Source organism: Micropterus dolomieu, linkage group LG15 (genome assembly GCF_021292245.1).
Source record: "Micropterus dolomieu isolate WLL.071019.BEF.003 ecotype Adirondacks linkage group LG15, ASM2129224v1, whole genome shotgun sequence".
Classification (NCBI taxonomy): Eukaryota; Metazoa; Chordata; class Actinopteri; order Centrarchiformes; family Centrarchidae; genus Micropterus; species Micropterus dolomieu.
The window spans coordinates 14,175,196-14,190,641 of record NC_060164.1 but is presented as its reverse complement, the minus strand read 5'-3'; the positions used below and the strand labels follow the sequence as shown (position 1 = coordinate 14,190,641).

General features: G+C 40.1%; 1 protein-coding gene across 1 annotated transcript in view; it reads right to left on the bottom strand.

Moving 5' to 3' along the window:
- zgc:171482 (zinc finger protein) overlaps nucleotides 1-15,446 on the bottom strand; it is a 107,204-nt gene that overhangs the window by 27,841 nt on the left and 63,917 nt on the right. The window contains exons 2-3 of the mRNA XM_046070139.1: nucleotides 6,082-6,198; nucleotides 2,953-3,045 (exon numbers count right to left, since the gene is read on the bottom strand). Of these exons, the coding sequence (XP_045926095.1) occupies nucleotides 2,953-3,045; nucleotides 6,082-6,192 (204 nt within the window). The 5' untranslated portion in view covers nucleotides 6,193-6,198. The remainder of the gene's footprint in view (nucleotides 1-2,952; nucleotides 3,046-6,081; nucleotides 6,199-15,446) is intronic.

Sequence of the window (15,446 nt, the reverse complement as noted above, 5' to 3'; positions counted from 1 at the left end):
GAGTTCTGCCGTCGCTCATTTCAGTATTCCACTCTGGATTATGTCCCTCACTGTCTCTACCTGTCGCACCTCACACATCTGTTGAGGCTGATTTGCATGTGACCTAATTGTCATGAGTCTTTCTGTTTGTGTGTGCGCACATGCTGCATGTGTGCCTAGTTATCCGTTGCCTGACAATGACGTCTGTATCTCGGAATATTTTGTGTTTGGGTGGCTTCATCTTGCTCATGCACCTAACAATAGACTCCTAATTAGCTGTGTTAATCTTCCTCTCCTTCTGTTTTGCTTTCTCTCTGCTCCTCCTTACTTCTGCTACTGCTCTGTGTCGAGGCGCTGTGGGAAACATTGCTAAATATACACATGGAGCAGCACAGGGAAACAGACGCTCTCATTTGGAGTTTGAAGAAGTGCTGAAAGTGTAAATTGAAAGGAGCGACGGTGCAAATATAGCATTAGAGGAGAATAAAAGGCAAGGAAAAAAAGCATTTTGTTATCTCTTGCCCTTTGTGCAAGTAGAAAACTGCTCAGACAAAGAGAAAGAGCAGGATGGAGAATAGGGGAGAAAAAAGGATAAAGTCCCTCCCCTTTCATCTGGGAGCACCTTTACGACCTACTTTCTCTATGTTTGTTCTGTGACAAACACTTTCACCTACACACAAACACACAAACCTCAAGGCATGGCATTTTGCACCGGGTAGATACTGGCATTTCATTCACTCGCCAAAAATCCTTTTCTGCTGTTGTCCCATTGGACTGCACCATGTCAATCCGTACGAGAACAAGCAGTCAAAAGCACAATGACGTGAAGGTAAAAAATGTGCAAAACCTCCCCCGGGAGGAAAAAGAAAAGATAAAAGAGGCAACGTTTGTCTCAAATTGAATGGTGAGAATTTCATCTCCAGAGTAATGTTGTCAGTTTACCATCATTGTCAGATAATCAATGTCACATCTATGTGTGAAAGGGTACGAAGTGCTAGCTGTGAGCTGTGCTCAGAGTACGTTACAGTACAACAGATGAGGTGAGTGTTGTATGTGTGTGTGTGCACATGGTTGGTCTGTATGTATTCAGTGTCCCAAATGAGTTGGAAGCCAGGAGGGGCTGAGTCATGTCTTATTCACTTAGGGAGACAGATGGAGACGCAGGTGTGTGTACATTTCTACAGTATGTGTGAGTGTGTTTATAAACCCATGTGCCCCTGACATGCCTATTTCATGAGTGTGGTGCAAGTGTATAATTTTTTTTCAAATTTTTTTTAACATCTTATTGTACAGCTTGTGTTAAGAAACACATTCCATCTGGTCGAGTGAAAAACATTAAACAATTTCAAGTCCAGCTACGGAAACCCCCTTTCCCCACAACTTATTGATGTTGGAATTGGTGGGCGGGGCGGTGTTCGACAATTTCTTAACCGCTATAAGCACCTTAGCCAAAATGTCCTGTGAACTAGTTCTTTTCAACCATGACCTGGCCCTTAATGTCTCACAACTCAGGATTGATCTATTTTTTTCCACTGGGTATAAAAAGGGGGTAATTATGGGATCTTCTAGAATTGTTCTTAAAATGTAGGCTTATATAATAGAGTTATGCAAAGAGACTTTGGATACACATGGACAAAAGAAATGGTGTGAGGATGGAGCCTCGAGACACACTACATGTAACTGCGAACTGTGAGGGGACAAACCCTTCCATGCACACAAGGGATAACACCACAAGTTATCAGACACCAACAAAGAACATTAATCTATCAACATGCGTGGTCTAAAGCAGCCACCCGGTACTGCTGCGCGCTTGTCATTGGTCCGCAAAGATGTGTCCAAAACAGATAACTCCTACTCCACTTGATTGTTCTGGCTCATATTTGAAATTGTTAATCCAGAGCTGTCTTTATGCCTTAGCATAGCTGGATTTATGGATTTGATGGAAACTGAAATAACTTTCATCTTTTTCCTTTGAAGATGTTTGCTAGCTACCCCAAACATTATTTGTCAGGGTTTTAAACTTTGGATTGCTCATTCATTAAGTGTAACCTGAAATCACTTAACACTGGGGATGTTTGCAAACATTTTGGTCAAGTTAGTCCGTGGAGGGCAAAGGGTAATTGCTGTACTGAGCTAATTGGCCCTGCACTACGGCTGAGGGTCTTGGCTGTGGCATTGCACCGTTTTTGGAGATGCTTCACATCCCCCCCCCCCCCCTCCTCTCTGGCACAGCTAGACTTGTCAGTTAGTTTGATAAGCTTTATTTTTCCACCAGCTGTGTCCTCAAAGTGGGTACTGTATGTATTCTGTGTGTGTATGTGTGTATTATGCCATGTGGGACTTATAGGCTTGCCAAATAAATGGGGCACACAGTGTACTATAGCAAAGCTCCTTCTTCACAATAGTCTATTACGTTGACATTTCTTTTCATAGACACAACCCCACAAACACACACAAGACTCACAAACACAAAGTCAAAATTTAATTAACAGCAAAATAGCAGTTGTGCTTCATGTTGGAAGGCCAACGATTCACTGTGAATGTAAAAGCAACATCAGCATTTCCTACAATTGCAGAAAACAGCCCTAGAAATATACAGTGGTCCACCTAAAACACATACACACAGACAGACACACAAACATTGGTAATGCACTGACCTCCGTAGCCACGGCCTGCAGTAGTCAGATATAGAGCTGCTTGGTGGCGTCTGCCTCCACTAAATCTTACCAGAGACACCAATGAAAAACCTCTCTGAGGAGAATTATAGCACAACAACTGCACACAACAGTTCAAACAAATATTCCCATGAGCACTTGGCTGCAGTGACCAAGCCTGAGAGTGGACAGGCCTAGTAAAGGATTAGACTCAGTCAACTCAGGCAGGTCAGCTCAGGTTTTTGCCATACACGAAAAACACACATTTCAGCATGCAAATAATTGTCCTTCCACAAACACACGCTCAGTGAGAGCATACTGGGTTATCTGGCCGCAGTCTCTTGGAAGGTGGTCCTCCGTCTTCAGGGTGAAGCATGTAGAACAGACGTACCTTGTTGGCATGTTTCTTACTCTGAGGGAAAAACAGAAAGTGAGAGTGAGAGTGTTAGCCAGTGAGCTGAGTTTTATTTTATCAAGTGAGCCAAGTGTTGGGGGGGGGGGGGGCTCCCTCCTAGCTTTTATCGCTGCTTCAGCTGATGATGCTAAGCAGACATTTTGGCCCCTTAGCCAACCTCAGCTTTCTGGGAGCCCTGAGTAACTAAGATGTTGAGTAAGAGAAGTGGTGGCGGGTTACAAACTCTTTACTTCACATGTACACACTGGCACTTATTTAGGGAATAAGGGAATAATTTGGATGGCTCAAGTTACAGTAAAAATAAAAACTACAACAGTCTTTTTATGGAATCAATTATTAAAAAGATTAACATATTAGCAAAAAAGCAGCTATTATATTGAAATTAGTCTGCATACTATTAAATTCTTTTGGTGAAGAGGTTCAAGCATATATTTGGGTTTTTGTGCTGCTTACTTATTTGTTATTGTTGTATTTTCACCCCACCTGTGTGTTTTTGTCTGCCTCGGTCGCAGGGCTTTACACTATAAAGACTATAAGCTATAATAAGCGGAAATGTACTGTAGTGTTTATATGAAAGGACAGCGAGCAGTCCTTGAAGCTGCTAACTGTCACTTTAATGCGGAACAATAAAAATCACTGCACATACTACAGGGTAAAGATAAGTGCATGTGTTTAGACATGCTCTATGTGTTTGTGTAGAAGGCTGACACAACAGTCTTGCTCCATACATAGCATTTTATTGGCATGCTCTGACCTTCACTCCTTTCTACTATATGATGTCTATTATTATCTATAAATTACACTGCTGGTGCAATTATTCACTGTCGACACTGTTAGCACTTGCTTCTGTATCTTTACAGCACACTATTGTATGAACAGAGTGCAGGGACACAAGTCAAGATTGTGATTATGAAAAGCATCAAGGCAGAAAAATGTTAAACTTTGGACTGATGAGGTCAATACATTAGGATGAGACTATTTGTCAAGTGTTTTAAGCTGGCTTTACCTAGAACTGGAATTCCCTGCGAAGGAATCACTTTACCGTTTAATCCATATGATTTGTGGAATTACATTTTGTAGATGAAAATGTACTTTAAGTGTAAGTCTATATCATGGCTGAACAGGACACAAAGAAAGCGAATGGGAGACTCTGACAACAGACACTGTACTTGCTGCTCCAGTGCTTAGATTGGATCCTCGGCCCCCGGGACAAGAAAGCTCTACCTCACATGCCTCCTCACTTGTCAGACTGCTTTAATGCATTTTGTCAGTGCTTGCTTGCTTGTGTGTCTGTGTGTCTGTGTGTGTGTGTGTGTCTGTGTGTCTGTCTGTCTGTGTGTCTGTGTGTCTGTCTGTCTGTGTGTCTGTGTGTGTGTCTGTCTGTCTGTCTGTGTGTGTGTCTGTGTGTGTGTATGCTTGTGTTTATAGGTGTATAAATGGTCATGCAGTTGATGGCTCTGGGATATGGGCTAAAAGCGGGACCTTGTGTCACCATGGTTACCCAGCACTGACCCTCAGTGCTAACCCTACTCTAATGGACTATGCATGTCTCTTTGTCTCTTTCTTTCTCTGTTTTTCCAAGTGTCAAATCAAGTTGGAGGATACAGACAGAGTAGAGGACAACTATAAAACAAATGTAACGTCATCCTTGCGTGTCTGTTTATATATGCAGAATGTTTCATATATGATCAGATTCACATTCTCAACATTAAGCGACTTTACTACTTTGTTACAGTATCAGACAGTGGTTCCACATGATGTTTCATTTGGAAGAGTCAGTGCACACCATTGTCGGACACCATTTGTTGTGGCGTTTATCTGATCCCTGAACAGTAACCTGGAGATTATTCAATGGTCCCTGAAGACGCTAAAACTGATGTCTCACTCGTAGTCCACCTATGTGAGTCCTCCATGTATGTTAGTTTATGAATGGTTGTTAGCTAGCTACTTTTGCAGCTGTGCAGCTGACAGTTTTTTGTTGTAATTAAACTACTGAAACTAAGATTATTCTTCTGGTGTTTTGTGCATTTACCAAACACCCTCAGGTGCATTACTCCACCTTCTGGATCGGAGTAGGGATGGACTGCAATCAGACTTGTGATCTGGCGAATATAGGCACATACTCTATACATGTAAACAAAAAATGTAAATGAAAGCGTATTATATCGCACCTGGGGCCTCCAAAGGCTTCAGCCCTGGACTCCTCAATAATTCATTTCCTATAATAGCACTCTTTTTTTTATCCTGTTGTTGCTGTCTCTGTGTCTTTCAGTTAGTATGAAATGTTCTATAGAAGTTGCCTTTCCTTGCCTTCTATCCTAATTGTATCTAACATGCAAAAACTCCCTGCCTTCAAACCATTTCTTGTCTCATCTCCTTGATCTACAGACCTCTGAAACTACTGACACCAAGGGCATGCTGTGACTCTGAAAAAGCTCGACCATTTGTCTGCACAACTCAGACTAAGTTTGAGAGACAGAAATAGATTACTATCAAGTGAATGTGGCTGGTACACATGCATGCAGACGCATACACACAGTTGATGCCCTTGCTTAATTCACTCCAGATAAGGGCCTTGTCCTCATTAATCTGCTTCTTAATCCCAATTGTGTCTTGTAATCAAGGACGACCTCAATGAAGTACATGCACGCAAGAGCACATACATATGTGCCCATGCACACACATACACACAAACATATAGTATATCCTAGTTAAATAATGCACAGGGCTGATTATTTAATGGCCATTCATTAAATTACTCTCAGGGAATCTACTGAGAGGTAGACTACATTAAAAAAAGTATGTGTATGTTTGTTTGTGTGCAAGTGACTACCATTACCATACTAAGGCTATGTATAATGGATGAGCACTGTTTTGAACAACACAATCACAAATTGGTACAAATAAGACTGAGACAAAGTATACAGTGCAGGAATCTTCCTGTCAAAGCAGCAGTCGTAGCGTCGCAAAAATTTATTTAAAATTTATTTTTGTTTTGTGTGAACATTCCTGTATGAGCAGATACGGACTTACCTCATAGTGAGCGGTGCGCTGGGACTCAGAGATGAGCTGGGCATTGCAGATGTTACAATAGCTCTCTGTGAACAAGCCTCCATCCACGACGCCCGCAGACTTCATCTTCATCTGAGACTACACACACACACACAAAAAATGCAAATTTGAATATGATTAAAATAAAAAATGGAATAAAAAGCCAGTGAACCTTAACAGTATGTGTTGGGGGTGCATGAGCATGCATGTATCTCATCTCAATATAGAAATAGTTTTCCTTCAAAATGACAGATTCATCATGACAGTTCAGCCCAAAATATGTTGATCCTCTCTGTCAGAACATCCTCTCATGGATGATTTTGGCTCAAGTCTTAAAAAACAATGGCCCGAGGCTCTGGCTTGGGTTTCTGCATTTTACTTAGCAATAAACTGATAAATATGCATTTTTAAAATTTTTGGAATAATTCAGAAACGCTGAACATGTAGCTAGGAAAAAAAAAAAAACTTTAGCCATGGTTTTAATAATGTAAAGACAAGGGAAACCTAAATAGTTTCTAAACCAAAATGTAAATATATTCCATTACAAAGTAATATTTAATTACCAAAAGTATTCATTGTAAAATGGGCCCTTTTAAAGTGTTACATTATTGATACATAAATGTGTTACAAGTGTGGTAATGTTAATCTTAACTACATGATGGACCATTGGGCATTTAAAATATATCAGTGTATGTGTTTGGTATGTAAAGTCATAATCTGCAATACAACTAGTCTACTCTGTGGCTCCACTCATGACTCTCCAACAGTTTTCTGCACTGGGCCAGAGATGGGGACTCGAGTTAGAGACTCGGACTCGAGTGCGACTTAAGTCGCACACACAGTGACTTCAGGCTCGACTTGAGACTTGTCCTCAAATGACTTCAGACTTGACTTGGACTTGAGGTGCGGGACTCGTGAACAATGTTTATTTTTAGGAAACTTCTGATGAGCTTGCCATTATTCTCCTCCCACCATTACCTATAACCTGCATACGTAACACGTAGCATCTGCGGCTGTCGTTCGTTATGAAAAGATGAATGAGCGTTTGTTTACTTGCCAAACTTGTGGTGGTCGATTAACGTAATCATTACGTCCCGCTGGCTGCCATCACCTTAATTATTACCGTTGGCTAGAAAGAGGTTACAGGTTTATTGTTGATCATGTAACTTTACAGTTTTATTTAGTTATAACGTTACATTGGTTTGAGAGTCTAGTAGATTGTTGACTTACAGTAGTTTATGCTGTCAGTGATTGCATTGCACATTATGGTTGTGCTCTGTAAGTTAAAAACAGGTTACAGTTTATTGATTTGAGTGTCAGAACAATGTGTTGACTTAAGCTGATGATACACGGGACAACTTTTTGAGCAATGTTGCTGGGCAATCTTGCTGGTGGCAAGTCTGACTATGTTTTGAACGGATAGCGGTGGTACGGGGAGGGTGGTGGAGTCGTGGAAGGAGGGGAAAACGGTAGTAATCTTTACTCATTACCATTGATGGCAACATTGCCCAGCACCATTGCTCTAAAAGTTGTTCTGTGTATCATCATCTTTACAGTAGTTTATAAGCTGTCATTAACTGCATTGCACAGGTTGTGCTCTGTAAGTTAAAAACAGGTTACAGCTTTATTGTTGACTATTTAACTTTACAGTTTTATTTAGTTATAACTTACACTGGGTTTGAGAGTCTGGGGAGTGTGTTGACTTACAGTATTTAATAAGCTGTCATTAGTTGTGGACGCATTGTACATTAGGCTACATGGTTGTGCTCTGTAAGTTAAAAACAGGTTACAGGTTTATTGTTGATTATGCAACATCACAGTTTTATTTAGTTAACGTTACACTGGGTCTAAGAGTCTGGGGAGTGTGTTGACTTACAGTATTTAAAAAGCTGTCAATAATTGCATTGCACATTACATGGTTGTGCTCTGTAACTGAAAAACAGGTTACAGTTACAGAATTCCTTAAAGCTATGCAGTTTTATTAGCAACCTGGATTGAACGCAGCAGGTGACACAACATTCGTAATAACCACGAGAGACTTGAGACTTGACTTGGACTCTAGCTCAAAGACTTGAGACTTGACTTGGACTCTAGCTCAAAGACTTGAGACTTGACTTGGACTCTAGCTCAAAGACTTGAGACTTGACTTGGACTCTAGCTCAAAGACTTGTGAGCATCTCTGCACTGGGCTCTAGTGACACAAAGCATGGCTTGTCAGCCTGAAATTGAAGATATTACTTTTTTACATTAAATTTTGTAAGCTAAAAGGCATCTTACCCGAGACCCACCAGTTAAATCCTTTTACATAAACTACCAACAATTTCTGAACACTGGCAGGAAATAACAATGCTGAAATAAACTGCTGAAAGGTCTCCAGCAAGATTTCCTGGTGAGAAACAGTGTCTTAAAACCTTGGTGGTGCTGGGATTACCCCACCAGTAAAACCAGAGAGACCTGAGCATCCCACTGTGAGCTGTGGCTGTGGGTTCTTAACAACCTGGCAGCAGTGTTTTCTTTCACTTTTATACTGAGTACTGTAACAGAAAATAGTTTAATGATGTGCTCTGGGGTCTTGTGTTCAATTTTCTATTCTCTTCATTATGTGTGCCCTGTAGACACGGCTCTGACAGGGTGAGGGTGAGCAACGGGTCTGTAGGGAATGGGCCACGAACATCAACCATTAAACTGGATGAGCTCCTTGCCCCAAGGAAGCGACAGGAAAGGGGTGCTTGGAGGGACAAAGTGTTTCATAGTGCAAGATACATGGACACTGCACAGGTCAGCTCCAGTAACTTTGACAGAATAGGGCCTTTTGTCCGGCATTGTATCCCCAGAATCTCAGCTTTACTGATGATGTCAGACAAAATGTACTCCATGTGTCAGCAGGGAAAAGCAGTGACAGGAGTTGGTAGTCTTTATTTCAATCTAGTGTGTAATTACATTTCGCCAGTGCACTCGCTCACTTTCATGCACACACTCACACACATTTAAGTGTACACACACTTCAGCACCCTACTGGTAATTACCCCTGTCTGTTCTCCTTGTCTTTTTTAGTGCAGCCTGGAACTTACAATTAACTACTGACACGCAGTACAGACACTTCCTCTGTTATCTAATTGAATTTACAGTACGACCCTCATCCAATAAAATGAAATGGCATTGCCAATAAATTTAACAGAAATGCATTACATTAAGATATACCTGTCTGTGAAGTATAATATTAATTCAGAAATGTCAGTGCTGACAAGCTGAAAACCTGTTCAGTCTAGAGGCATGGACGCATTATTACCTCCACTATGTGAAGCGTCCTATGAGACACAATGGAACAGATATATTTTGCAAACTGACACTTTAGATTTGCTGCAGAATTTGTGTCCTCCCAGACTTTTGTGGCAAGAAAAAGACCTTACGCTGTCTGAAGCGAGTCGTTTTCTCTTCTGGCTAATTAAAAGTGATTGTGACTGCAGAAATATCCTTATCTTCCTAATATCTCTATTACCTCTGATTATTACATGCAAGATGGGAGATGTAGACTAATTAATAGAGGCAGTCTGTTGGTGAGATTAATGGAAAGGCAGGCCCAAGGAAGCGAAAAGATGGAGAGACAGATATTGGGAAAGATAATGAAAAAGGGAAGGAGAGAGGAAAAAAAGAAGGGGGGGGGGGGGGGGGGGGGGGGGGTTATAATTGGTACACTGAACGTGATATCTTCATGTTACATGGGTTTAGAAATTTTAATGTGGTTTCATTCCCACCGTATCACACCAGAGCAATGTACTATTGCTGTATGTTATGTTTTATGAGAATCTGATTTATTGCAACTTTAGCATCTAGCATGGATGTGTTACATTTAGTGTCAGTGGACAGTTATACTTCAGCATTCTAGAGTTTCAGTATACTGTAGTTTGCATCTTATTTGTTCCTCACATGCACGTGTGTAACAAGTAAAGACAATTCATATATAGATGATATGTGCGTGTGGAGGCTGATGTCAAGTCAACAGTTAAAACTTTAAAGGCCCTGGTAAAATATTTTCTCATAAAAAATATTTTAGGATTTTTGCCATAAACAGCTCTGGTCATTGAGGGAAGTATTACGCCTGAGGATCTCAGGCAGGCAAACTCAGTATCCTCTTTTAAATCTCTTCTTAAAGTTCACTTTTACTTTAAGGTTTATGTACAGCATGCTAACCTCGACAACCCAGCTGTATTCTAACGTTAACATAGCTAGGCTCCTTACATGCTTGCTAATAACTTGGGTTTAAATAGGCCTACTAAAATAAAACAAAATCGAAAATCAATATTGTGCCGGGTCACCACAAAAACATCAACGTATGGGAAACCCTGAATGTTCAATTTAAATAATTTGAATCATGAACTAAATCACCACTTAATTTTTCTATTAAGATATTTATTATTATTATTTTGTTGAGGAAAGAGGACTGAAAAAAGATTTGACTTAATTTTACTCATTCATATTTCTATGTTGAAGAAATATTTGATCATTCATCTATTATTATAACTGTTTTATATGCCATATTGCCCAGCCTTACTTCCATTCACCAGTCAGGACTTTGCAATATTTGCTTCACAATCTGAAGACAGCCGGTGAATTGTCTGCTTGTGTTGCCAGGCCACTATCAATCAAATTAAACTACACCCCACAGTCCTGATGAAGCAGATTAGTATCGTTTTTAAATGCCAGTGTTAAATGCTTAATAAATAATACTTAAGCATGTTTTTCTAAATCTAACTTATGATGATTATTGCTTATCTAATTTTGAATATTGAATGTTATAGAGAAATACTAAGTTCTCAGATGAGTTAGGAATAGTTTGGTGCTTAAGAATTAGTGAGGTGGAGTCAGTGAAAACATATACAACAGAGGTGAATATAAAAACATAAATAAATAGACAAAACGTCTTAAGTGAGGCAAAGATGAGTATAACAGTAGCTCAAATTAAAAATAAAAAACCCTAAAGTCAATTAGAAACAGGGCTGGCAAAAATTAGATCAGTCTTAGTAGAGAGCAGGAAAGCCTGAGGCATCTGAAGACTGAATTAACCTTAAGGGGATTCCCTTTTAAGACCACATCAAGTATTTAACATGGATGTGAACTCTGAGCCCTCCCTCACATCTCAGCCTCTGGCCCATCATTCATTAAAAAGCTGACATTGAATTGGATGTGACCTTTTGTTCTTTTCTAATAAATGCTAGCACTTGCACTTGTTTTCTGTCGCCTGGGCTTAGAATATTAATTCATTTTTTAATATTATATATAGCGTTGTACTAAATGAGAGCCCTATTGTCCTGACCCAGTGGGGAGCTTCACAGACACTACTCCTAATTCAAATACATTCTTAGTGCTCCTATGCCCTAAAAAAAAAACACACCTTTGAAATATGTGTCACACTTTATAGAAGATGAGAGAGAGAGAGAGAGAGAGAGAGAGAGAGAGAGACAGACAGAGAGAGAGAGAGAGAGAGAGAGAGAGAGAGAGAGAGAGAGAGAGAGAGAGAGAGCGCGAGCAGCAAGTGGTTGGGGCAGCAGGGCTTCTTTTTAGTTGCCTCATTCCTTTCCTCCCTCCTCAATCTTTCGATTTCTGCTCCATCAGGAGGGTGCCTGCTGGGAACTGAACTGTTTCCCCTTCTTCATCTTTCTTTGCCCCCACTTTATATAGTTCCTGTCTCATTTGAAATGAAGTGCTGCTCTGATTTAAGTTTCAAATTATGCATACATACGATGAAATATTGACATATGACTCTGAGCCAATGACCTGTCTAATGAGACCCTAGTGGGAATAACAAGAGAAAGGGTTGCAGGGTTTAACAATATGGAACCCTATATTGCAAAGGCACTCCACCATGACACTTTGATGTTCCATATTACAATTTTTTTCCTGTTTCGCTCTTGGTAATGTAATCTTTCCTAACGCTGTTTTCCCTTCATCTGCCCCCCGCCCTCCCTCACACTTGCTCCAAGATTAACAACCCTCCCCTTTGTACAGTAGCAATCAAAGGTATTAGACTGAGGGAATAAAGTCTTTAAAAGGAGCCGGAGCCTGAGTCTGAATCCAAATCCACATTCATTCTGTTTGCACTGCAGGAGCTCGCTTTGTACTTTTCTGTTTAATACTGCAAACATACACTCAAATACAGCCAGGGTACAAACACACATGTCTCGCTGTGGAATATAAAACTAAACGCTAATAACTAAAGATCCAAAATGAGTTACAAAAATATGTGATTAGGGTTCCTGTCTGTTCCCCATTGTTCATTTCAACAACCACAAGGGTAAAATCTCCTGGGAAGAGACAGAGAGTGTATTCGAGGTACAGAAAATATATGCCAAGGTCAGATCACACACTCCTCCCCCTGAGTCAGTGTGTGTGTCTTTGTATGTATGACTCTTTCTCTCCCTTTGCCCACTGCTTGTTGTGCCCCAAATTCTATTTTGGACATAATTCTCTCCTCTGAGTTATGTGTGGAGTAACTTGATATTGGCAGAGTCAAAAAGAGTCACACTTATTCAAACTATGCTAACTTTGTCTCCCTTTCCCCATCTCTTCTACCTCCTTTCTCTCCCAGTAGTGGAAATATGGCCTTGAGGGCAGGGATTACTCATGAGGGATGATGTAGGCTAGACTTATCTACTCGAAAGAAGAGCAGATAAGCTGCTGTATTATGCACCTTACCACTGGAATAAATTACAATGCAACTTGAAGTTAGAGACATTCCTCTTAGGGATACTTGCAGAAATTGTTTTTTATATCTATCCAATACTTGAGATGGGTGTATATGTAGATTCTCGGCTCTCCCTTCCAAAAGAGATCAGTATCTTTATGAGCCTTACTGAAGAAATAAAGCTCAACAACAAAAAGCACTAGGAAAGGGTGTTGAACATCAGGATCTATTTGGTACTGACTGAAATGTGTTACACTGAGTATCAAAAATTGACTGACATTCAAATTCCAAATCAAGATTCAAATGCTGCACAGCTTTTTTTGTGTTTTTTCATGACTATTCATTCTGCAGCGCAGTGTATGAGGTCGGGACGCTGTCTCCGCCTCTCCGCTCTGCGCTCTGTCAGGTGTGTGTCTGTTTGACTGAAGGCGGAGCTGAGGTATACACACGCAAGCACAGCGGACAGGATGAAGCGTGGCTTTGGCTGCAGCTGGATTCACACCAAATCCAGCAATGTGTCCTTTCCAAACGGCTGTGTGGAGTTGTAGCCATGTTTATTTATGGCTATATTTAGAATGTAACTGCTGTGAAACAATCAGAAAATAACTTTTTATTTCTCCCTCTCTCTCTGCATTGGGCCAACTTTGAATCCTATGTTTACAAACAGCAATCCTACTCATTCTGCCAGTACTTAACAAAAAAGACTCATTTGGTTAAAGGATTTTGTCTTTTAGGGTGATGACACCATAAAATATGATGACAAACTTTCAAAGCTTCATTCAAAACCTCAATAGAAGCTTTGAATGTAAAAAAAAAAAAATGAATTTGGTACAGGCTTACATGCTAGCAGAGTGTCTTTATTGATGGCAATGTTGGTTGGTCAGTCAGTCAGTGCACCACTTTGGTCAAGAGTAAAATATCTCAACACCTATTGTATAGTATTGTATTGTATGTTATAAAAAAGTAATATATGGATTACCCATTTCATATTGCTCAAACATTCATGTCTCTCCCAGGATGAATTGTAATGACTTTAGTGATCTTTTTCATGTTGCAGAATCTTAGTATGCTAATCTAAGATAGTCAGCATGTTAAACAATCCACCTGCTATGAATCCTAATAAATTTGATAAAATAAGATGTTCCTGCAGGTCAAAATGTTCACTTATCCAATGAAATATCTCATTATGTACTGTATGGATTAGCACCTTTTTACAGACAGTCATGTCTCCTAGATGTTGTAGCCTACTGACTTAAGTGATCCCCTGATATTTCCTCTAGTGCCACCATGAGGTGTAAATATATGGTTTTGAGTGAAATATCTCAAAAACTATTGGGTGGATTATTATATGAATATTTGGTACACACATTCAGGGCCCCCTCAGGATGAATTGTAATAACTTTGCTGATCATTTGTCTTTTGATCTGGTGTCATCACCAGGTAAACATTTAGATTTCTCCAATATTTTAGTTTTTGACTAAATACCTGCAAAACTGATTAACATTCCTCCAGATGTTAGCATGCTAACACGCTAAACAAAGATGGTGAACATTACACATACTGAACATCTGCATGTTAACAGTGTCATTGTGAGGATGTTAGCATGCTTCTGTTAGCATTTCGCTCAGTACAGTCTCAGAGAAATTTATAGGGTATATTGCAGTGAAATTGTGCAGCAAAGAAAAAACTGTTGAAGTTGACACAAGTTCGATTTGTTTTTGTTTCTTTGTTTCTACAGTTCAAAATAACATTTGTCCATCAGGGGATAAATCACATTGAACAGAAGTTCTCCACTTTCTAACCTCTCTGCCTTTATCAGACCTTTTTATTCATGAGGGTACAGTGGTACTTTTAGCTGAAAATCTCTCTCTGGGCCATTACTTGTTAATGGTATTAATAGCAGATCTACTGCTTTAGGCCACAATATGGATTCATTAGAGGGTGAATGAAGACTATTATCTCAGGCAAAGTTAGGTTTTCCCGGTTTAACCGAGCACATCTCCGCCCCCCTGTGTGTTATGAGTGTGTGTGTGTGTGTGTGTGTGTGTGTGTGTGTGTGTGTGTGTGTGTGTGTGTGTGTGTGTGTGTGTGTGTGTGTGTGTGTGTGTGTGTGTGTGTGTGTGTGTGTGTGTGTGTGTGTGTGTGTGTGTGTGTTCATGCAAGTCAGTGAGCAAAAACAAAAAAAAGACGGATGGATTAAGAAACTCAATGTTCTTCCAGCATGAGTGCTCCAGTAGCACGCCAAGAACTGTTGATTGCACTACTTTTAGGAGTAAACAGGAGCACACACACACAGGGTTTCTATTACTAACCCTCTGAGAACTTTCCAACATTCATTCACGAACCATAACCCTCACTATGTCCATGCAACACATTCCATATGATAAACTTAATTTTGACCAAACTGTAACCTTAACAATCACATGACCTCATGTTACAGTTGAAAGTGGATTAGAATTTGTATTGTGCCAAAGGTGGCAGAGGCCTTGCTGTTGCTTACAGCAACCATGTAAACACATCTTTATGTTTAAAGTCAACTGTCAAAATGACTTACTCATTCAGCCTGGTGCAGCATATCTCTGGTTTGACTCACAAACGAGGCCACACCCTTGATCTCATATGTACTTTAGGCCTGACTATGAACTCCCTCTCATTGACAGACCTT